This window comes from Anticarsia gemmatalis, chromosome Z (assembly GCF_050436995.1).
Source record: "Anticarsia gemmatalis isolate Benzon Research Colony breed Stoneville strain chromosome Z, ilAntGemm2 primary, whole genome shotgun sequence".
Classification (NCBI taxonomy): Eukaryota; Metazoa; Arthropoda; class Insecta; order Lepidoptera; family Erebidae; genus Anticarsia; species Anticarsia gemmatalis.
In genome coordinates, this window is record NC_134776.1 from 12,524,554 (window position 1) to 12,549,645 (window position 25,092).

Genomic DNA, 25,092 nt, shown 5'->3' on the forward strand with positions numbered 1-25,092 from the left:
ACCAAGAAATTAAGATGATACTTTTCACTCTTTCTTGGCTGTTTTTTTCTCAATATTACAGTAAGCTTTCATCAACTTTGTACCGCTGTGTCTCACCGGCAGATTACGAATACATTTCCTAAGTAGCAAAGCTCTTTGTGTTATACAAGAGTAGTGTTTTTGTTTGATTTTACTTCGCGTCCATTAACGGCAAGGATTTTAAAGGCTGTGTGACAAAATATTAATTCTTAATATGGGATTTGGGAAAAAATTATACATTAAAATATCTTTTGACTCTGTAATACGATGCTCAATAATATTTAGCAATAACCATATACATAGTAAAGATAATAATGGGAGTATTTCATTACATAAAGGATCAAAGAGTTTAGATAAAAAATTAAAACGCTTGATCGACTTGATCCCGAATAGAAATTGTATTCACCTTTGCTCTTTATTCGAAGCCACATATTGTATACGTAATATATAAAACATTCGTTTACCCTAAGGGATAAGCAGATAGTCAATAGAGTGTCAATCATTGTGGAACGCGGTGTTCGTTGTATCTACGTCACGTCAGTAATTCGTACTATGTGTGACAGTCAGCGCAACCTATCGCAGTGAACAATGTACGGAATTTATCAGTAGAAAAAAAGTTACGTGTTTTCACCAATAGGAATGTTTTTTTTATTCAGCTATGTTTTTGTGACTGTTATTTTTGTTTGACAAAATTTGTTTGTTCGATATTAATACAAAATTCAAGTAATGCCGCATTCCTAAAGATGTTTGGCGGAGTTAAGAAAATAGTGTTGCGACGTACTTTCAACCACTGCATCATTTAATGTAGCACAATAATCGAACATAAGTAAAATTTTCTACAAAAACGTTAGTTTGTAAAACATTTACCGCACAATATGATAAAAAACAAACTTAGCGCGTAGGCACCTACGGCGTAGCTACATTGACTACGCCGTAGTCTGTCTACGAATGCAGCTTTCGTTTGCCTACACAAACACATTGGGCAATTGCCGAATGACATCCGACAGGTTGTCACACAACCGTTTATACGCAGTTGGGTAACAAGCGGTCAGCTTCATTAGCTTAGACGGAAAACCGACCGCAACAAATTGTCAAAAGGCTAGCAATTTAGCATACAGTAATAAACGTTTGTACAGCACTAGAATTCCTTGCGTCGCGTCGTGTAATTAATTAATTCAATTGCTCTATTGTTATGTTATATTATTTGATATGCTGCAAAATTAAATGTTATACTTACGGCATTATGGCTTTGAACAATTGAGAATGTTCGAGAAACAATGATGTAAAGTGCTAGTATTTTTCATTTTTTCATAATTTGTAGATGAATATTGTAAACATTAAATAATAAAAATGTGTTCCTTTAACGAAGGGAAACACTACTTGTTATTTATTTTCCCGAACGAACCAATATATCCAACCACCCGCATAATTCAAACCAAATTAGAAGAAGAAGGCGACGTTAGTTGCATTCGACTTATCTACACAGTTGCTGATATTCCAGATACAAAATCGTAAAACAATGGTACTTACTCATAAAAGCATACCCAAGGCGTACCATAACAACATGAACTTCGAATAAATATTTATTAATGTAAAATTCCTGTGTGCCTAAATTTTAACATCGTTTAAATTTATATAAAAATGATATAATTATTTAAGTCCATACATTTTCATTAAACCAGTCTAGACTTTCTTTAATCGATATGAAACGCAAATAAAACTTGTGTAATTAAAAGTTGCAAAATAAAATAAATTGGACATCAAGTGTCTTATTCTGTTCTAGAAATGTAAAAAGCCACAGAAGTAATGCAAAGCAAACATAGCGCGAGCCGGGACGCGCTCCCCGAAACGACAGTGAGAAACTTATTGTGAACGCGAGTTACATTCGAAAAGGAAATTTAAGAAGTTTCATCGAGCAACGAAATAGACCATTAAGCAAGATTATTAAAGAAAAATAAAAGTAATAAAACAAGCCGTGCGTATCGTGTAGAAAAGAGGATGTAGAGGCCGCTCTGGAGGGAGGGCTGGGAAGGGCGGGCTCGCGTCCGTCCGCCCAGTCGCTCGTCGACGCTCGCAGAGTACACTGCCTTCGCGGTAACCGACGCGGCTCTCCAACTTTTGCCCCAACCGAACTCTGACTCTCCGTGACCGGGACGCGCGAACATTTCAAATAAGTGAATGGGTGACAAAATGTGATTTTTGTTGGAGAAAGGACGTAGTAAATTTTTCAAAATGATGCCGTACAGAATTTTGTTCAAAGTTTTCCAAATTGTGTTCCTGACAATTATTATTCTATACTTTAATAAGATTGTGAAGAATGAAGTGAACAGTGAAAAGATACCGATTGGTAAGTCTTCCCTAAAATATTCAATGAAGTATTTTTAAAATGATTAATTTTGTAACTTTAAAAATTATTAGCTTTATTTGCACTAACTTTAAAATTATTTTAATTGTTCACATATTAACCAAAGTTTTGTTTGGTGGTTGTTGATTTTTTCTAAGAATAATGTGCTGGCTACTTTAATTTCAAATAGGTAATATAATTAAATTAAATTATGAATAAGATTATTTGGTTATCAGTCTATGGAAATTCGATTCATGCTTACTTAATAATTAATAGTGATAAAATGTAACTGGTCGCTATTACAAAAATGTTTTTCGTAATAATTAAATATTTTTTATACCAATTTGTGCTTAAAAAATAAAATTTGATCAATATAATAATTATATTTACTGTCCTGTTTTAATTAAGTTTCTGAGCTAGTTTATTTGATTGGTTTCTGGCTTTCAATCTACCAATAGTCTGCGAGTATTTTAGTGAAGTTTTCTTTGGTTGCACCAACTTAGAACTTGACTCCGGTGCAAGTTCAATGGCTTTGTCCAGAACCGTCTTGAGTCGAGGCACGAGTTACTAGATATTAATTTACTTGAAACAATGGACCAGCAAATAATTTCTGTAGAATAAATCAATACAAGTTTTGACTTTTAAAAATACTTCTACTTTAAATTATTTAGTTATAAGACTGAATTAGTATTGGCAAATATTGAAGCCGTTTCAATATTTTCTTGACAATGTTGACGGAACGATAATATCAATTTATCAAAGGGTTCGGAGAGACGGACGGGGAAAGTAGAATATCAAGAGAAATAAAAGGATCCTACACTCAATAATAGGAAGTCATCAAGATAGAAGGGCTATTGTTAATTGGTTGTAGGTACGCCCAAGGTCTTTGAGCAAAAGTAAATTTTATTTCATCTTATCTTCTGAATCAGTACCGAAAATGGGAAATTATTTGACTTAACAATTGTTGCTAAAAATAATACTTTTGAGTATAAAATAGCCCTTACTCTAATTGATGCGTCGTATAAAACACGAAAGTGTCTTTACCAAATATTGAGTTACAATATTCGCTCTACTGATTATTATTTATGAACGTATAAGGGACAAAGAGACCGTCATATTTTGTTTAGTGGATTTACCATACTTTAGTATTAAGGAGTGAAATCAAAGAGGCTCTTAGCTTAAGATGAAGATGATACCAAGGAACAAAAGATATTTGTCAACCATATTTTTTGCCCGAAAACATTTTATTATAAAAATATTATAGCCCAAGGAAATGGTATTCCAAAGACATTGTAGTGTTATCGACAAGACCTTATTTTAATCGACTTTCTATAAAGTTACTTAGGAAGATATAATACTAATAGTAATGATGAATTAATTTGTAGTTTTCTTAAATTAAACAAAGGAGGTGAACGATGTATGTAACGTAAAATTCTTCCCGCTGGATTTCGGATATAGAAGCAGTCATTGTAAAAAAATCCATCCGAATCAGTTTTTCTAATTCGTTCAAATTTAGTAGTTTAGGTATTAAGAAGTGACAAATAGACACAGATATTTGTAGTTACTTTAGCATTTATAATATTAGTTGGTATTTTCACTTAGGTAATTCCCATGTCGCAATAAAAAAACACATGAATACTTGGCTTTAGATGATCCTATTGTATGTACCAGTATCATACGAAATAGATATTCATTACAGTATCAATACTTGTGTGTACTTAATTTGTACAACATAGTTCTAAAAAATTACAGTTGAAGAAATGCGAGTGATTACCTGTTTTTAACGACCACCCAATTTTCTTCCCCTTTTCACTAAAAATAAAACTTTTACCGAGCCATATGATTCTTGGCAATCAAAAGACCAGTTAATTTAGTAGTAAGTAGACGCAAGCTTTTTTGCCAGTTGTTCTAATTGGCTCTCATCTAAAGGGTGATTACAAATTTCATTAGTGTTAATGTTTAATGAATAAATAATTTGATTTTGCAAACGCAATTAATTCAAACTCCACATTTTAATTTTCCTTGAGTTTTGTAATAGCAAAGTTTAATAAAGGACAAGTTGAGGCTATACTCTGGGGAAGTGCCGAATTCACTAGTTTTACATTTCAAAGTGATCGAATTTCTCGGGTTTCGATTATCTCGGGATCTTATTAGACTATCTCATCTCATTTGCTGGCTAGAGTGCTTTGTGAGTTTGATGACCAATATCTGGAGGTATGCGGTAATATTACTTCTGTGTAGAAGACTATCGCCTAGCCTTTATTAAAAAATCATTTATTCAAAAAGCGCTTGATTGCAAACCGCAAAATAATCACAACGGTCTCTGAAACAGCACAAATATTGACAAATTAATAATAATATCATAGTTAAATGTTTTCATGTCAATTGCAATAGTAATTAACCAACGGTATTAATTTATTGTGGTCTTCATGCGCTGCTCATTATTTGTAGGAAACCGTAACGAATCTACTCCAATAGTATTGTGGGCGAAGTTTATAAGTGCCATTAATGGGAAATGTCCGGCCACATCTATTTCAAACAAAATTACTGCAGTATATGAAAAATCTTTTATACATATTCACTTTAGATCCCACAGATTTAGAACGTTTTAAATCTGCTAGAAATATCACAAAAAATATCGCTTTGTTTTTGTCCAATGTCCATCAGTCCGGTTTAAGCTATTTACAATTCTGAAACTGAATGCATTTTTGTGTATCAATGCAGAAAACAAATTTAGCGTTAGCTTTTTCAGGCGAATTCGTATAAAAATTTTTGAACTGTTGAGAATAGGTCAATTATTTTAAATGCTGTTTTCTTCGATGGCCTTCAAATAGTCTTAGAGTCAAACCTTTTAAATTCACCTCATCGAAAATACTCTAACTACTTAGAATTCTTGTATACATATTTAAAGAAACCAATCAAAAGTTCGCTTGAAAATATTTCTTCTTTGTGCACATTGGTAATATTGTAGCGTTTCTTGGCCATTAATGTACCTACCTCATATTATATGAAGAAACAAATTCGCTCCTCACAATCCACGTGTAAGGCCTGAAAGCAAGTTTCCTTACAAACTTTAAAATTTCCAATACTGACATGTAAAATGCAAAGTTAATTTTCGACTGAAAACACTTTTCATACCTTGTAAGGTGAATGCGGTTAAACTCAACCACATATCAGATCAGATTATTCACTGGCGTAATTAATGATTAAACATTTTCAAAGTCGGGCATATTTACTAAAGCGTCTTTGGTAAGATATTATCAATCCGGGACGGTTGAAATCTTCTTTAATATTTTTAGCGGTCGATCCGAAAAGGTATGTCAATTTGAATACAGTGTTTGCTTATCGGAAGCATTAAAAGATAATTGTTTATCAAAGCAGGTTGTAATTTTAATAAGAAAAAGCTGAATTTGTTGAAAGCTTTTTGAAGATTATTGTAGCTGATCGAAATGGGTCAAGTACCCGCTCGGTATCTACCCACGTGAAACTCAAGACGTCTTCGATGAAAGGGTTCTTTAGCCTCAAATTGTTTTTTGATTATTAACTATAATAATTATTGAATAAATAAATCGACGAAGTTTACTCAATTCATATAATGTTATATATATCTTATCTGATATAATGAGCAGTGATAGCCGAGTGGTTTAAGTTGGCACCTCCCTCGCAAGTGGTCGCAGGTTCGAATCCGAGGCAACACACCAATGACTTTTCGAAGTTATGTGTGTATTAGAAATAATTATCACGTGCTCCAACGGTGAAGGAAAACATCGTGAGGAAACCTTGCATACCTAAAAATTTGTTTAATACATTTATTGAGGGCATGCAAAGTCCCCAACCCGCAATTGGCCAGCGTGGTGGACTCAAGGCCTAACCCCTCCCCCTCGTTTGGGAGGAGACCCTTGCCCTGCAGTGGGACAGATATGGGTTATTAAAAAAAAAAAAAAATATATATATCTTATCTAGCTTTTTGGCTCATTTTATACGGAGATTTATAGCGCGTCGATCTAAACCTAAATTATTCCTTGTAGTCTTGGCTTTGCTTCATTACTCGTCGAAAATCCAGCATTTTTACTTTAAATGTTTACTGAGATATAAAAGAAAAAACTGAAACATTTTAAAGATTACTCTTACCTTTTGGGATTATTCAAATCTAGTACAAAGTAGGCGTGCTGGATATCGTTTTTTCAACAGCCGAACATTATCCAAACTCAATAGAGTTCTTAAGAAGATAGAAGTTGGTATCTGTATTATAAATCAAGTTTGCGTATTGTACAATCTTGTAAGAAGTCTCGATATTAAGTTTTATTAAGAATTAGAAATATGTTTTCGAGTAGTATTTTTGGAAATCACGTGTCAGTCTGTAAAAATCTATCGATTTACGCTTATTCTCACAGAGATGTTGACCATTATTCTAAATAGTTTAAGCGAGGCGCGCGTAAATGAGACGCTCAACTCTAGTACAAAATAAATAAACGACGGTTGATTTTGAACTCAAAAATGATTTAAGGCTTTATGTTTACTTAGTTCTTTAGCTTTCCGCTGACTTTAAAACTAGTTAGTATGATTAGACTGTTGTATTATTCGGGTTAAGTTTCTAATTAAAACTTTTTGAAATTAAAAATTAATTTTTAAGTAGTCTTTGTCTAAGTTTTCGGCGTATCCGTTACTTAATTACTTTATTATAAAATAATTTTACAAAAAAGTTTTAAAATAATCTTAAACTATTTTATCATTATAATATATTAGGCTTTAAATAATTGCTGTGCTATTAAAGGCGTTAAAAATTGGATTTCATGTACCTAGATAGATACATGAAATTCCTCTGTTACCAGTTACTTTTTTCTAGTAAAAAAAAAACCAAAACCTAAAAATATCCTAGCAACTATAAGAAAAACTCGAAGCAATATTAAAGATTTCTTACTTTGAAAGTATTGTATGGTTTTGACAGGCGTTGTAATCAGCTGTTACACTGACCGTAAAGGAATTCTACTAAGTGCGACACGTGCACACGATAAATGAGTAAGGCAAGATTAATGATGCGGAAAAAGTTCGGTCTTCGGTTGGTTCTCGACAACCCACTGGATTCTATTTGCACAACAAGTTTGCTCCTTGCCGTATTGCGGTCACTGTTATAGAAATTTGCGGCTCTTGAAACGTCGAAGTTGTGATACTGTTTTGTTCTGCCATACATTTATTATGAATATAAAAATGTGAAATGGTTTGCATTGTCGCTTATTTGAGAATAGTTCTACGCATGATTTGGTACTTTGTCTAGTAATTTCACGATTACTTTAAAAAAAATCAAGTACACAAAAGTTATTTGATACATAGTTTCAAACGTCACAATTCAATTCATTTCATAATTTAAATGAATAAAGTGTCAATCATTTAAATGAATAAAGTGTTAAACTAAGGGATATACAATAAATAAAAACCGTTAGTTGTTTGGATTGCTAATAAAATTTCCATCAGAATCGTTCAATCCGAACAACACACGTTCAGATAAAACAAATCTGATGAATAGTTTGAGCATTCATATTGTATCCTTTAATCGGCTACATAGTTAAGTAAATTGCTAACTCGTTTAATAATAAAAGCAAAACATAAGCTAACATTATAAAACGTATTAGTAATCCCACTCATAAAAGTTTGTGAGAATGTTTGTTACTTTTAGTGCGAAAACTACTGACCCAATTCTGATGAAACTTTACAATAATAAATTTAGTTTATACACATACATGCTGTAACTTATAGAGCGGGAGTTAAGCTACGTGAATCAGCTATCTATAGATAGAGGATTATAGAGGAGCGCTAAAATAGGTTTAAAGGTGTTATCTCTAAAATGTATACCGCTGCTTCGTTTAAATACATTCAGTCAAAATAACGATGATTATAATAATGTATTACAATATAACATTTTAAGAAAAACTATTAAAAAACAATAATTTTCTAATTGCGGTACTCATCCATTAATTCGAAATGAAGCCAAAATATTTGGCATAATCAACGTTCGACCTTAATTCACTCATAATATCAAAAAGGATCACATATTTTGAATTATATTAATATACTTTCAGAACGAAGCGAAAAACCCAGGAAAATATTATCTCGTTGATAAGGATAATTAATTCAAAAGCTTGAACCCTTCGGCGAGTCGTTAATTCGCGCGTTTGACCTTTTTATTTTATTTACATTCAGCTGTTTTTTCATGAAAATTCTATTCTTTAGCTCGGAACTTATTATGTTACTGTGAATATATTATTATTATGAATGTATCTATAAGATGCCTACTCGGGGGATGTTCTGATTTCTTGTAAAGTTCTTCTTCAAGTATAAATAACATTTCGTTTTGACTCGATATTTCTATGATAACAGTGAACAGTGAAAAATAAACTGTAAAACAGTTTCTAGTTTAATGCTAGATTCTTCCACTATTTAATGTTTAAAGCATACTAAGCTTAAATGACGAGTAGTAAATGTACTAGTATGTAGTTTTATCCCGAATACCGGATTGGTGGACTTGAATTCAGCGAATATTGTCATATTGTTAGTCGTACCGGGTCCAACAGTGTGGCTGTAACGGGTCACAAAATAGAAAACAATTTTAAAACTACAGGATATAGCGTAACAACGCTAACAGTTAGAAGCTAAATACAAATATTTTAGTTGGACGGATGATCCTGGCTGGATTTTATTTTATCGCGGTTCTGTGATAGTGATAGGGGAAACGGGACAGTGCAAATTGTAGACTATTCTTTTACTACATTGATAATACCACGCTTGTTGTGTAGGCAAAGGTGTTATAAATACACCCACTTTCGCAATAAATGATTTTAGTCCCATGTAATAGGCGTCAAGCCTATTGGGCAGGTTAACAACCTCCGGACTACTATTGAAAAATATTCCAATTTAAATAAGAGAACACAAGATAGTACTTTGCCTGGCTTGCTTTTGCTACGGGAATCGAACCAAAGACCTTATAATCAGCAGTTGGATACACTACCGATAGCGCCACAGAGACAACCTACTTTTGTATTTAAGCCAAATAAAATAAAGAAATATCTTTCGACAACACACACGATAATCTAATTCCAAACTAAGTAGAGCTTATACTATAAATTCAGAAAGACACGAAGAATGCCAGCAATCTTTGATTTTTGTAGTCACTAAACAGACTTCAATAAATTAGTGCTGGTTTAGTGCCAATTCTAAAAAGAAAACTCAATGCTGTGTGTGGACAATGTTTGGTGAATAGCCCAATATTGCTTGTTTTATATTAATGATATAACCACAAATTCAACCGCATGAACGATTTTAATCTATTCTTATGTAGCTATACGATTCTATAGTTTGCTGTGCCGTTTCAATGACCGTAGCATTTCTAAATTACTGAATTCCGGTTTTTAAATATTTATTTTGATATAACTGAAACTATAATAATATATCTTACTATATCGACTCATAGCTCTGTCCCTGTTAGGAGACGAGACGCCTTTCCAGTAGCGGGACAGTCATTCAGACAGCAAGATAAATAAAATAATTACAATCACACACAAATTATATTTACCAAAATCCATATCGATCATCTTTACAACCAAACTTGCTATTTAAAAGATAAAAACAAGCGTTGATGAAAACGGTAGTCTAAAACCATCCTCAGCAACTTCCCGTTCCAAAAAACTGTGTAAGCAAGAATTTTTATGGTGCAAAACGAAATATTCACGGAATGATCAATAACGCCGTAGGTATACATTGTTGATCTATCCAAAAGAGATATTAGCGCGGAAAAAATGCCGACTGGGAGGGAAAATTGCCGTGATGTCGTTATTACACACGTATCCTTAACGAGTACTCCTACGTTACGGCTATGTTTAATATCTAGATGTATTACAAAGGAAATAATATTTGAGAAAGCATCATTCATCCTCCTTTTCAATTACTCATCTGTTTTTTTTATAAATCCGGTCTAAACCACAGTATAAGATTAAAATTAACATGCTTGTAGCTCTTCTGACCAATACTTTGACATTTATTGCAAAGTTGATGGAGCTATTACGAATATAATATTTAATTTACATATAATTAATTTAATATTTACTTGTTAGGTGTGTCCAACCATTAAGTGGCAGTGCTGCGTCTCAAAAAAGGCTCACAATTTGGCGTGAAAACTACCCTCCACCTCCAGGCTTTGTCCCCCCGGCCGAGGAACTCCCACCAGGACACAATATGCCGTGGTCAACCTGGAAATCCCTCAATAGGCTACGAACCCGGGTAGGCCGCAGCAAGGAGAACATGGCCAGGTGGGGTTTCCTCGACAGGTCAAATATTTCTTGTAGATGTGGAGCCACAGAGGACATGGCCCACATGTTGTCATGCCCGGAGTGCCCTGACTCTTGCTCATACCAGGACCTTATGAGCTGTACAGAAAACGCTATACACGTAGCTGAATACTGGGCTGGCAGTGTATAGCAAGACAGAAAGTGTTATACACTATTTTAAATTAATATTATAATTTGTTTGCCATCGACACGCTAAGAAGAAGAAGAAGAAGAATTTACATTACCCTACAAATAGAAAAGCGATAGTAGTTACACACCCGGGAATTGTTGAAACGATTACGGCACCATCCGTCCAAACGTTCGCAGTTAGAATAGGTGACCGGTTTTATTGCGTAAAGTCCTGATCAAATACTACAAAGCGGCGAATAAAGTCAAGAGCTCGTTTGGTTTATAAAAGGCGTTGATTGTGATAACCTTTGATATCTTTACAAATACACAAGTACAAGCAAAACTGAATATAATGTACGAAGAATCAAGGGAGACGTCATGCGGAAAATTAACATCGCAATTTTGTCTCCACAAAGGCCTACCTTCTATACTAAACATAGAGCGACAAGTGACCAGAATAATTCTACAAGGGAAAACACGAAACCTCTTAAACAAAAGTCAATTCCATCAAAGCGTTGTGATCTCTTTACTAGAATGCAGCCGTTTGGGAGTGATTTGCCGACAAACAGGCACGGACAATGTTTCTCTTATGTATTAGTGAGGATCGACCCCTATTACATAGCTGTGGCTATTAAGATCTCGTGCTGCCCCGATAATCCTATCCACTCACGAAGTCTGAAACCCTCTTCGCTTTTACGTAGGATGTGTCCCACAGGGCAGATATAGAGTGTGTAACAAAATACCGTTTACAACCTGCGACGTTCGTAATCAGTATCGGATTACTAGTTGTTTACTTTTTGTTATATCGAAACGTAATACTCTAGTGTCATCCGGAACAACTGGCAATAATTATTTTTATAGTTTGTCATAAAATTTATCCCTCGCTTTTGAGTCATATTTACAAAACATTACATCGAAATACTTCATGGGCCACAAACCATATTTTAATAACGTGTGTATTATAGTAATTAATCGCAAGAATACAAGTAATACAAAATATGCAACACAAGTTCCAGGTATGTGGCTGATAATATGGCAGAAGATAATTAAATAATTTCCAGTAAGCGTTTTTATTGCGGTAATGAATAAACCAAAATGTAAAGAATTAAAACAATAAATTAACATTACAATAATGTAACCCAATATACAATAAGGGCAATTCCGACGAAGAGGCGCATAAATAAATTACATTACAACATTATTATCAACTTTAACTTTATTTTACCTCGCGGAATTATTTCTTTCGTGATAAATCGAAAATACGAAGCGTTCAATTTGCGGATGGTATACATTACCTTCTGAATCTGAGGTAACGAGTGGATTACAAGCATGGATGCGATCGACGACATGAGATTTTACACCAATTTTCCACAATTTCAAACTTAATATCGTGTGTAGTTTGATATGATATCGAAACGTTTCGTAGCCGAGTCACATATTACCAGAGAATAAGTCACACGTTCTATTGACAAGCGGTTGGTTTTAACGATAAAATACAACGCTGTTATATCGCGAGACGTGTAACCGTCATTCCCACTTATTCGATCAGCTCTCTTATTTTTTTAGATATTGTACATTTTCGTATGAATAATATAATACTGATATTACCAATCCACATCCATTAGACACGAGAGAGTTTGCGAGTTAGTGTTCAGTTTCTGTTTGCTATGACGATAGATATTTCCTGAACTACATTAGGTGCAATAAACTATGCCTTTTGCTTAACTCACCGATGTGATGCGATTTGATAGTTTAGCGATTGCTAGGTTATTGGAGTTCTATTACTAAATAGACATATCGTGCTGAGTTAAAAACAATAAAACAATTTTGCAATCTTGATTGTTTCCTTACATTTTGTAAAAAAACATCAAATGGTAGAAAAAGAACGATTTCCAGGCCTTAGCGTGTAGGACAGGCATTTTTTTTATGTCGTTATAGTTTACTTCACTGCCGAAAGTTGTAATGGAATCCGTAGTTGAGTTACAAATAAAAAAGGACTCACTCTCCTCATTCCTAGTTTCAAAATGAAATTTACTGTCGTGAACTGGTTAGATTAAGTATTTCTGTACCGAAGGCTAAATATATAGCATTACCAAATACATTAACGTTATTGTATTATTGTAACTTATACAGTATCAACCTTCAAATAACAGTATCAAAATAATAAAACGTTTTAGAATCATTTTAAAACAGCAAAGTTAGTAAATAGATGACAGCTAAATCAATGCCACTACCACTGGTTACACGGGTTCGATACCAGCACGAAAAAAATATCCGTTAACCACTTATACATAGTTATTTTGAGTTTAGTTGTGTTCGTTGTTTGTAAAATCTCTGAAACATGATCAATTCCTAGAAGAAGGATTGCCTATTTTTAAAAGTAAAATATAAACAGAGTTCATATACATAATCTATCTGATTAAAAACGAAAAGAATAACAGTACCGTCTAAAACACATCATAAAACAAGGGAATTCAAAGGCCATAATATAACTTAAGATGCCATAAATAATGTAGTGAAGAATATCTCGTGGAATACGCACACCTGATCTTTTATTTTTACGGTTCCCTTGGCTAACGTGAGCCACACTCATAATACTAAACGTCAAGTAGTATCATGTGAGAATACACTGCAGACGTCTTATTTCATAGAAACTGCAACGCTCAACACTCCGATCATTGCACTTTATACGAATAATATTTTGAAATGGACATGTTATAAATTGAGTTGCAAATTTTACAATTTAAGCACCCAACCGAATTGATGCTTGATTGATTGCTTGATTTGCTTTTGATTGATCTTTGGAATTTTTTTCGGCCAATTTTTAAATATGCCGTGTAATATACAGTAAAATTTGTGCGACCTGAGCTATATCCCAAGCTCAACAAATATGATATACTAGCTGACCCGCGCAACTTCGCTTGCGTCACGTAAGAGAGAATGGGTCATAATTTTCCCCGTTTTTGTAACATTTTTCGTTACTACTCCGTGATGATATATAGCCTATAGGCTTTCCCGATAAATGAGCTATCTAACAGTGAAAGAATTTTTCAAATCGGACTAGTAGTTCCTGATATTAGCGCGTTCAAAGAAACAAACTAACAAACAAACAAACTCTTCAGCTTGATAATATTATATATGATATATAAATAATGTTTTAACTCTCTGTTAAGGTTTTGGATGTTCGAATTAAGAGCAAGTTTTGAGTAACCTTATAAAAGTATCGTTCAGAGTTTTATCAAAATCGGTCCAGCCTTTGGAGATACAAGGGAAGCGTAGCATTTTTGATCGTCAGTTATTGATGTTAAACAGCAAAAACCGACAGTAAATTTTTATTTCTATATATGTATTGAAATATATCGCAATATTACTCAAACCGCACCCATTACGAACTTTCAACGTAAGAAGCTTACATGTTGTTTACATAATCGTGGCCCATTGATCTACACAACACTGTTACACTTGCTATCGCGTTCACGCCAAAAAACCCAATTAACTGTACAAGTGTAACAAAAGCGCGAGTCCAAGCAAATTCAAAGTTGAACAATGAGAACAAGTTTGGTAGGTGATCAAATGTGGAAAACTTGACTTATTGAGCTGTGTCCTCACAAAATAATTGTTGACAAATAAAATTTATTTTACATACGAGTACAACTTGAAACAAAGACATTTTTTGTCGCGGCTACTAAAACTTCGTATTCTCAAACAATCGCTGTTCGGTTATCACGTCATAGTGAAAAGTCGAAATTAACATTTTCTTTTTAAATATTCCTCTAAACTGCTTTCGATTAAATTAAATGTTGCGATCGCGCCACAGTAGATACATATCTACGGCAGAATACCGTTCCAATTTTAATACTCAAATGTGGTGGCTCCACCTGTTACCGTCTATTTCCAAGTACTAATGAATTTTGCAGAGGCCTCTACCAATTGACGTATCGATACGTTGTACCAACATCCTTAATTAAATTTAACGACACCGTTCATATAATGTGTGTGGAGACATCGTTTACAATACACGTAATCTGTAGGCTTGAGCTAGAACGAGGCCCGTATGCCATTATTGTGATTTAGAATGCGGCTGTTCTCAGAATGCGAGCCAATAAATTAGATCTCAATCAGGCCGTAACCGCCATTTGTTATTCGTACTTCACGTACGTGTAGGACACAATCCGAGACGCTTTTATTCCATACGTCATAAATGGAAATGTACGCGGATTGCGATACTTGCAAAACAATCGTGTTAGTGAAATATTCAAGTCACTTTCCGAGTAAGTTGATAATTTACTTGCGTTAGTTCCAACTTAGTTCTTACCCTCATACAAGTGTACAAACAACGTTTAACTTATGCCTTTGAATAAACCTCACGTGTCATGATTACAATGCAGAAGCCATTTCGGAGTTAGTGCAAATATGTTTATATTTTTGGCAATACTTTGTTTATCAACTAAACATTTTCACGGTGAAAATTTATGGAAATTCGATAACGGAGTCAGTGTCGTCTTTCAAACGGAACAACAAGTGTGAAAATATAGCTCGATATCACTTTTCCTTCGTAATACTTCATGAAAATTATGAATAGGTGTAGTCGTTGGAAGCGAAGGAGCTTGGGTTAGGAGATGGCTTCTATTGTTTATGCATGAAGTTATTATTTACGAGCAAACAACGCCTCGACCCCACATTGGAGGCGAGGCGGGCTGAGCCGGCCACTGCCAACATTCACCATGTCTGAATACTAATTCTCAACTTTTAAGATTACAATCAGATGGCGAGGCAGCCCGACGTTCATAATGAACTGAATAAAAGGTGAAAACTAGAGCCATTCTTACTGATTTCGAATCTTTTTTAAAACGAACGTAGATTTTGAATAAATCATTAGGAAGAATTTCTGCTTAGGTCTTTGGTAAAGAATAACAATATTATTAAAAAGTTATAAATGGTTTTCGCTACCAGTTTTGCTCGTACTCATAAAACTTGAGAAACATCGAAGAGATAGAAAATGATAAAACCCGGTAACACGGATGTACCAAAATTATTTTAAGGGAAAGCTTACGTTGACTTTTGGGGTCTTTCAATATTATACCTTGTTTTACGTTTCCATCACGTTCCGGATTAAGTTGTTGGATAATAAAGCAATTTGTTCTATGTTTAGAATTTCTAGTACCAAGACGTTGTTCGAAAAATCGTGGGAGGCTGTGTACTGAGTAAACTCATAAAAATATTGTGACGTGTCACGAATGTGTATGACTACATTTTGGTTATTCAGAGACTTAAAAAAAAATATTATATAGATACTCGAAGACTATTAACATCAACAAACGTGTAAGCAAAAAAACCATCTAAATGTATGGTCACTATCACCAATGACATTGCTGCAGAATTTTTAAAAGAAAGGAATTCCCGTGCGTTTTTTAAAATTCAACAAGTCTAAGACTACTAAAAGGTTACTACTTGATACTAGAAGGTTTTACACAGAATCAAACCAGAAATAGCATAGATTTCATTTAAAGAACAACAATATTTACGTATTTGAATGTGCCGATAGAAACGTAAAAAGGAAACGGAATAAAAGAAAATTAAACATAACTAAAAATCATTTTTTGTAAATACTTTCGAAATCCCCGCTAAAAATGAGAACACTATCAAATGCAACTGAAAATTGTACAACAGGTGTAACAAATGGTGGAACATTAAAAATTGTATGTTTGCACAAAAATATCTAACATTCATTGTCGAGTGCAACAACCCGTGCCTCTCGTTGACTGATTGCATCTAGGACGTGAAATGTACATCTTTTTTGTTAGTGAACATTCGCTGTGAGCTATAACTTTGGCACATTGTGCCTGCCTCCATTGTGAGAGGTGTATTCAGCCAGTTAAATTCCGATCTATGGGTATTGAAACATGAAGAGCAAGGTACAACAAAGCGATATTTGATCGACTCAATAAAATCGTGATGCAAGCTAATCTGTATCGGTTTTGAATGGCTGTTGCATTCTATTCTTTCGTTAAACGTTCCCGTTAGAACTATTTGTTTCTTTTACGTGATATTTCAGTTTTATTTCTTTCCTAATATTGGATAGTATTCTGATTCCGAAACCAGTTTATTTTTATTTACATCTGCTTTTGAATTTCAATAAATGAATTTAATTTTAGAATCCTAACACAAAAATTATTATCATTTTCAATTTTTACCATTTCTGTAAACCTGCACCACCTGAAATCGTATAGTAATGATTTATTGTACCAAAAGTACAAGAACTTAAAAAAATACATATCCAAGGGAACCTAATAGCAGCTATTAGGGCTATATATAAGCTTCAACAAAGATACATTACACTTACTCTGAGGTCAATAAAATTAGAGATTGTCTAAAAATTTTAGCTAAGACCTCCACATTTGCAAAAATACAAGAACCGACCAGTATAAAACAATGGGTATACACAGTTCTTACGATTTTATAAAATCAACATAAAATTACAGACGTCAATCGCGTAGGTCAATATTTTAGTGCATAAGTGACCGAGGTAAAGCCAGCGTTACATAAAGTTCACGAATAACCCGATACTATAGACCTGACGCTTGAATGTATACAGCTCACAAAAGCACCTGGTGTAGCGCTGACGGGAGAACAATTTACTCATATTACGGTTCTTTTAACCAAGCGTTTGTTTGCGTGGACAGTGTGATAGGTGAGGTATGAAAAACCTTTCATTGCATGCTAAAATATATTGTCGTTGATAGTTTATCGAACTTAAAGACTTAAAATACTTGCCGTTTCATCTATTTATCTCTTACATTTCCAAAACTAAGGAAAATTACTTGGAACCTCTACCAAAAAATAAAATATGCGAAAATAACTCTGAAGATCTGAGATGAGATCTTTATGCCCATGTAATCGATTTTAAGGTCATTTTGTACAAAGATAATTTTAACCCAAAAAGGATATAATATCATAGTTTTTATTCCGGAAATCCCACCGGTTCATGAACTATGCGGGTGATAAAGCATAAAACGTACAAGTATACGTAAACGGAGTCGTGTGCAGGAGCTAGTAAGGTGTATTTTGAATACGAATTAGCATTAAGCCCTGTACAGTAGTCCGTGTGCATTACGATATGCCAGGCTCGGTTGTCTAGGCGTTAATGGTTGATACAAATTCCTAGTAACAGGATTTACTTCAGTAATGGAGGAAGGTGATCATTGATCAGGCTCGACTTGCATTTCCAGGATACGTCTGTGAATCTAATTTTACACGTAAATCTGCGCAGGATCTGATTTTCTCTGTCGGTAAAGGATAATGGATATCACTGTGCAAATCCTTTAACCAGTTAGCTCATCACTAATACATGGTGACATAAAGCGAGGGAGATTTTTTGTTTTAATGTCTCGCGTATTTATTAAATTGTTGAAACTGTAACTATTAGTGCACCTAGGTACAAAGCTAATTGAAAAGCGTAACTATCCTCTCGAGCGCCCCAACGTCAAAATTCAAATATACCGTTAAGCGTCCGGGCCAAAAATGGCGCGCGTAATTGAATTGGCGGTTGGCGTTTAAGCGCCGATTCCGTCATATTTTAATACTAACACCCTAGTCATACCTTATATATTTGGAATCTACATAAAATTTGCTATAGATTAAAAAAATAAACCACAAATAATATTTGATAGTGGTAGTACAATAGTCGGTTTAATCTGAATATTTTGTGCTTTAGGCATGTGTTTGAAGAAAGTCTAAAAAATATTTTTAGGCAAAAAAAAATAATATGACGAAAGGTCTTATCGTGTAGTTAATGAATAATGACATTAAAATCCAACTGTAAAATATACTCAAATCTTTAAAATTAGTTAAAAAAAAGGATTTACAATATTGGTCATTAAGGAACATGTCGTTGGGTCAGATGTTGTTTATGGTGCTCTCTGGCCTATATCAACCACTTATTCAAGTGTGTGCATTAGATCGTCGTCTCGTTTCATCAGCTTCAATGTCAAATATGTTTGAAAGGGATAAACATAGTTTTAGCATTTCGTTTCTACGTTTTTTCAATGTAAGATCGTTTTGCCGTACCACGGTGGCGGGGCGCTTGACGGGGGTAGAACATTCAACCGTGACACGGTGGCCGGGCGCTTGAGAGGCTATTAAAGAAAACGCAGCATTGCCGTGTTGAATTGTATAGTACTGTATTTTTTAAACTAACCCAAAATATGTTTATAAAAGGTCTTCCTATGTTTCAATAAATGTAATTGTTTGGGTATCACTTGTTTTATCACGTTTTGCAAGGCGGTTCTTGAAAAAAGGCAGTATTTCGTTTGGGAAAAGATATTTCAAAAATAAGAACTAACCCAGGTAAAGCTGCGGGCATAAACGTGTACATAATAAATATAAACAAACTATAACAGGAGATATTGTTGTAAGCCGTGAAGTAGTTAGTTAGTAACACAGGCTATCCTCAACAGGCTATTATCGGATTAACATAATATGTGAACAACATTTTAGTTCAATCAACATCGGCTACCAAGGAACCCTTGTCAGTGAGATTAATTTATTATATACTTTCTATGAAATAATAAATATGCCCCTTATACCTTAAGGCGTAGGCAGAGATGTATTACAGTCAAATAACTTTTCACTGTAAATGATGTCGGACCTGTGTCATACCCAAAAAATATTCTTGAAACCAAATTCTGAGCGTTGAGACGAATCAAAAACTTCAAATAAGTCTTAATTGCATATTGTGTGACTTTAAAATAAAACTAGAATTTGTATCTTTACAGTAACAGTTCGAATAATAATATAGTCAGTCAGAATAATATTTCGTGAATTATTTCAATTATAATATATATTATTAGCTTTACTCTATTCTCTATTGTTCGTATTTTAGGAACAACTAACATTAATAAAGTACAACTAGCAGAAACAAATGTGTGTGGATCACACAAGTATTTGTTGCACCTGGAAACCAAACTCGCACGCACCGCAACATTCTCTATAACCATTCGATTTTAAACTAAAACAGTTAAACACTCTCATTGATCATTTTGAACATAGTACGAAGGTTTGCTAACACCGATTCAAATAATTTGGGCAACATAATTTACACCTTTCAAAATTTACATGAGCATTGTCTTATATTACGCGGACATTAACAACTTTTGATTTATTTATTATTTATATTTCGGCCATGTTACAAGGGGCTCCTGTAGCAAACTATGTTAGATAGAAATCGTCCAATGAACATGTGAAAAATTACCGCATATAATGGTTGACCTATTACGTACTGAGTAAATTTCAAAATAATGATAGAGACTCGATATAATTGTTAAGATGACTCACGTGTAAGAGCAGTACTCTTACTGTAAACAATAGCCAAGTATGGCGTGACGAGACTGATAGGTTAAAATAATAATACAATACGAGGAATTAATTATATGTAATAATAACTATGATAGTTCAACAAAAAAATTAAGAAAGTAAGTAAAAGTATCCTTATAAATTAGAATTGCGATGAGACTTTGTACTCAGAGAGATCTGTAACTGCTATTGATATTAATTGCAATTCAACTCATTTCTTAAGAAAATATCAAGAGCTTGCTTACATTAAGAAGTTGCGATGAGCACAACTAAGTTATGACTTGCTTAAGTTTTTATAATGACTCGAAGTCGGCGAGAAATTAAAATAAGAAAATTTTTGTTCTTAAAGCTTTAAAGAAGGCAATAAAGCTTTTTAATTTTTACTGCGAATCTACCTGAGTTAAGTATTTATCAGAGCACTATTGTAACTCTATATTTGATTTTTTAATCCACATTTTGCCTTGAAAAATATTAAGCTCGACTCTTAGGACAAAATCTATTTAACAAGAAGTGACAAATCATACATCTATGAACTAAAAGCTAAATGATAGAAAGACAAGTTTCTTCTACTACAACTTCATTGTAAAAACTGGAACGGGATTAATATCTGACAAGAAATCAAATCATAAAAGATAAATTGTAGCGAAATATATTGCTATAAGTCTTATACCCCTTTGTGCAGGAACCTCGGCACCGATTTATTATCACGAACTACTTATGTCACCCAAATTAACAGCAACGAACAAACTAGTTAAGAACTCAAATAGCCTACCTTGCTTAAGCCTCTTAGAGACCGACTATAAATCCTTCGCAACCATAATATTGCAAACTTTGTTTTCGCTCGCGTTTCTTTTCCTTTCAAATATTAAAAGCTGACAAGATAATGACACTGAAAAGGGAATCTTTTAAGGAATAAAAAGACTTTCGAACGAGCTGTGTCTGTAATTTCTCTATTCAGGTCTTCAGTGTCGCTGGTGTCATTAATTTGTCGTTTTATAGCTAACGTAATTACTGTGTTTTTCTAAAAAATAACATTATATTTTTTCCCCGTAAACATTTTATTCGAAACGATAAAGTTACTTGCAATCTCGGAGAGTAACAGCGCCAATATATGCTTTGTTGCTTCGCATAAGAAAATTCAATTCATTCTGTTTTGTGTGGTTAGTAGCTAACCATGGATTAGTTCGGCTTAACGGCTACTGTCTAATGAGAATAACTCGGAACGTTGTTGTTTCGCGTACACTCTGATACAGAGGCGGTCAGCTCGGTCTAGTGAACCTCTATAGAACGGACGTAGCATATAATACCAAATATAACTGACCCTTTATGAATCACTGCAACTGACTCTGAATTCTTCGGAACATTGTATCTGCAGGTTCAATGAGTTTTACTTAGTACCGTAGTAATTTCAATATCTGTACAACGAAATTTCTCTTGAAAACTATGCGCTCTTTGTGATGCTGAACAATGCTTTAACCTAAGCGGGAAAGAGCTGGAGGGAGTTTGTCGAATGATGTCAAGTGCGGTCAGTTGCGGTATAAGCATGAGGTCCATTTCACTTTAAACAATCCATTGCTCGTTAGAATTTCCAGCTGTATGAATCGTTAGTAAAGTATCAGAAACTAGCAAACAATTTCATTGTTGTATTCAACAGCAACAGCTAGAGGCTTAGACTGATATTCATGGCAATTCTGCTTCAAACATCCACACTATAGTCATCTGAACAATGGGTATTCAATATTTCACACTGCTCCTTTATCAATGGGATCAGATCCTACCATTTGAATAATTTTAAAAACCTAAATTATGTATGAAACCCAAATAAATAGATTTCTATTTATTTTTCGGCAAAACAAGGAAGTCGGAAAAGAGGTTGAGAAATTTCGGAAATTAAACTTCAGGTGGAGTTTATCAACTGATCGACCTTGAAACAAATACAGCAAAAATGCATTTCTTAGTGTTATACGAGGTTTTTCAAACTGTCATCTTTTATTGAAACACATTTTACCTGAGCAAGTCCTTTATGGCTTAGTCAGGTAGATAGTTAGTAGGTTGTCTTACCTATCACTTTCACTTCACACTAGAACAGGCAGGAATCTGAGCTGTGAATTGATAAACTACCGCGCTAAACTCACTAATACACTGTGAGTTGAAGTTCGGCGCCTTAACACAGGTAAACTTTGTTAATCTTCTACATTTGAAAGCATATCGCTGTTCATTAAATCTGTAGGTAATTATGTTAGTTGAAGCATTGTCGAGATGCATATTTTAGCTCGTATTGTTTTGCAAAATTTTTCATCAAACCGTTCCATATTCGCGCTTTATAGGTAAACCCACTATTCTTACAAAATCTGTACTCGATGGTCTAGTCGTGAAATATTCGGATCACCACTTAGCTCTGTAACTAAAAGCTCAGCATTTATTAAATTAAAATGCTTTTACGTATTTTATGGCGGTTTATTATAATTTTTTTCACTCATCGCCTTGGACCCTTTTCAGACTAAGTGCAAGCGCTGCAAACTAGATTAAGCGCAAATTAGTCTTTAAAATGAATTACCATAGTTTATACACAACCCTACATATTTAATCTTTAGCTTAGAAACAATATCATTCAAGGATTTCAATGTGCAAATTAACTAATAGACTGGGAAAAACTTCCAAACAGAAGAGTTGCTTACGTATTAATATTTAAAATAAAGAAATTTGACTTTGCTCTTTCATTGTCTCTATATGGCTATCACTCAATCTAAAACTAAAATAATAACATAGGAGTGTTGTGGATGGTAAATTATGGTAATAGCATCGACAATCATCATTAGACCATCACACGATTTAAGCAGCTTCAGTATGCATCAGGCGTCACTGTTCATGGTTGAAAACATCACCACAAAGGACTGATACATACAATACGATATAAGCAATAATGAATGCGAGTTTTAATCTCAATATATCAGGCCTGTCCGTATACTTAGTTGGGTTTGTTATGACTCAAAACGCAAAATGTCAACTTCATAGACGTTACTCAATAAAAAAAGACGTAATGATTTTATTACGGAATTCTGTGGAAATTTTACCTCAATATTAGCCTCGCGTAAAACACAATTATAAACAGCAAAAAGGGAACACATCCAACGCGTAAAACAATGAAAAAATCTTTGATAAATTATATTTCACAATCTAATAAACATCAAAGCGTAACTAGATAAAAACCCGTCAGACGGGGAACGCCACAAGTCTGATTAAATGAAATGTTCTCGTATGTTTTGTACACAACAGTGAACCTTAGTTATTGAGTGTGTAGTAATGACCACATACCAATCAATTATCGAGTGAGGACTTGAGAGACGAAACCAACAGGGAACCATAGCATAAATTGTGTTAAGCAAGCGTGAAGTGTTCTAACAGGCGAGGTTTCCCCATGCATTGTATGCTCCTTCTACAATACACGTAGACGATCCATTCGATTCTGCAACGATAACTTGCCCCTTTGTTTCGCCTGGCCGTTGTATAAATAAGAACACCCCAAACTACCACTGTTTCGAATAGAAATTGATGTACCATATTCTGTTGTGCTTTGTATTCGATCATATCCAATCTCGCTGCATAAATTTGTGGTTAAACATGCAATCATATTCACTGTACACAGTGTACACTATTAAATTGTTGGAGCATCTTTGTGATTTGTGGACATGTTATATTTATAACTTATTATGATATTACCTTTAATTAATCCAACTCAATGTAAAGAAAACGTATGCAATTAAAACTTAAAGGTTACAGTGTAACATTCAAACAAGTGTTAAAAAAAATAAGCCAAGCAAATTACCAATTGCTTAATATTATATTCTTTCAAAGTTAACGATTTGCGTGTCGATGTATTATATTTCAAACATTCGGAAACGATTCCAATCAAAACAGTTCCTATTTGTTACTCGTTGCATGATTAACTTCTATAAAGTATATTGAAGCAAATTTTGTTTCAATTTCTCACAAGGAAATATATAACTTTTAAAATTAGTGCTACGCTCCGAGGTAGGTAAATTAACTTCGTATATCACGAGCTTATGCGTAGAACAATAAAGTTTTGCTGTATTATGTAATTTGTGTTAACCGGCGGTGATTATCCTAACAAAATAACTCAATTTTTATTCAGTTTCTCCGATGCTTTCTCTTTAAAACTAGGTAAAAACTGCACAGGTATCCGTGTACGGTTCTTGAGAGTCGTCCAAATGGATAGGTCCAAAGTGGAAATTATTCAGGCTTCATCCGCTCCGTATTGGCTGTCAGAGATGTTCGGATGACAATCAAGACCACCGAATGACTGAATTGAACCACGACTGAGTGAAAACAAGAGATTTCGCTGTGTGAAAAGCGGTCGTTCAGAAACTGACCACCGAGAGAGGATTACACCATGAGTTTTTAAGTGCGGTACTGAGTTACGGAACTAGAGTGGTGTTGTTAGAAAACATGGGACGTCAGACACTGTATGTTTTAAGCCTTAAGTTAAAATGTTGACAATATAAACTACACATTTTCAACAATGCAATTTTAACATCCCAGCACAAGCGTATCTAATTAAAGAATTATATTTTGCTCCAGTCTTAATCTTTTGTCTTTATCCGGCGATTTCCCAAACTCCAAGCCGAAATCCAATTAACACTACTCGTTCCTAGAATCGAACCCTCATTATCCGCACTAACATACACTATCGATTAAACTTTGAAGGTGATTATACTTCCCTAACAAAATACAGATTCTGAACAATAATGAAAATAATAAAGATTCATTATTCCCACAAACATCTCACCAAGAAAATAATACAAAACATAAACAAAATAAAACATCTTTACTTACGGATTAAAAGCGAGTGTTGAAAAATATCGAAAGCGAAAAAAGTTTTCAATGTTGGCGCTAAGTGAAACCAAGAAGGGG

The 25,092-nt window shown here is 34.0% G+C and overlaps 1 protein-coding gene across 1 annotated transcript in view; it reads left to right on the plus strand.

Annotated features, from left to right (window-relative positions):
* The first annotated feature begins 2,097 nt into the window (after positions 1-2,097).
* The window catches only part of LOC142986579 (glutamate receptor 1-like), a 133,536-nt gene continuing 110,541 nt past the window's right edge, over positions 2,098-25,092 (plus strand). The window contains exon 1 of the mRNA XM_076135088.1: positions 2,098-2,365. Within this exon, the coding sequence (XP_075991203.1) occupies positions 2,251-2,365 (115 nt within the window). The 5' untranslated portion in view covers positions 2,098-2,250. The remainder of the gene's footprint in view (positions 2,366-25,092) is intronic.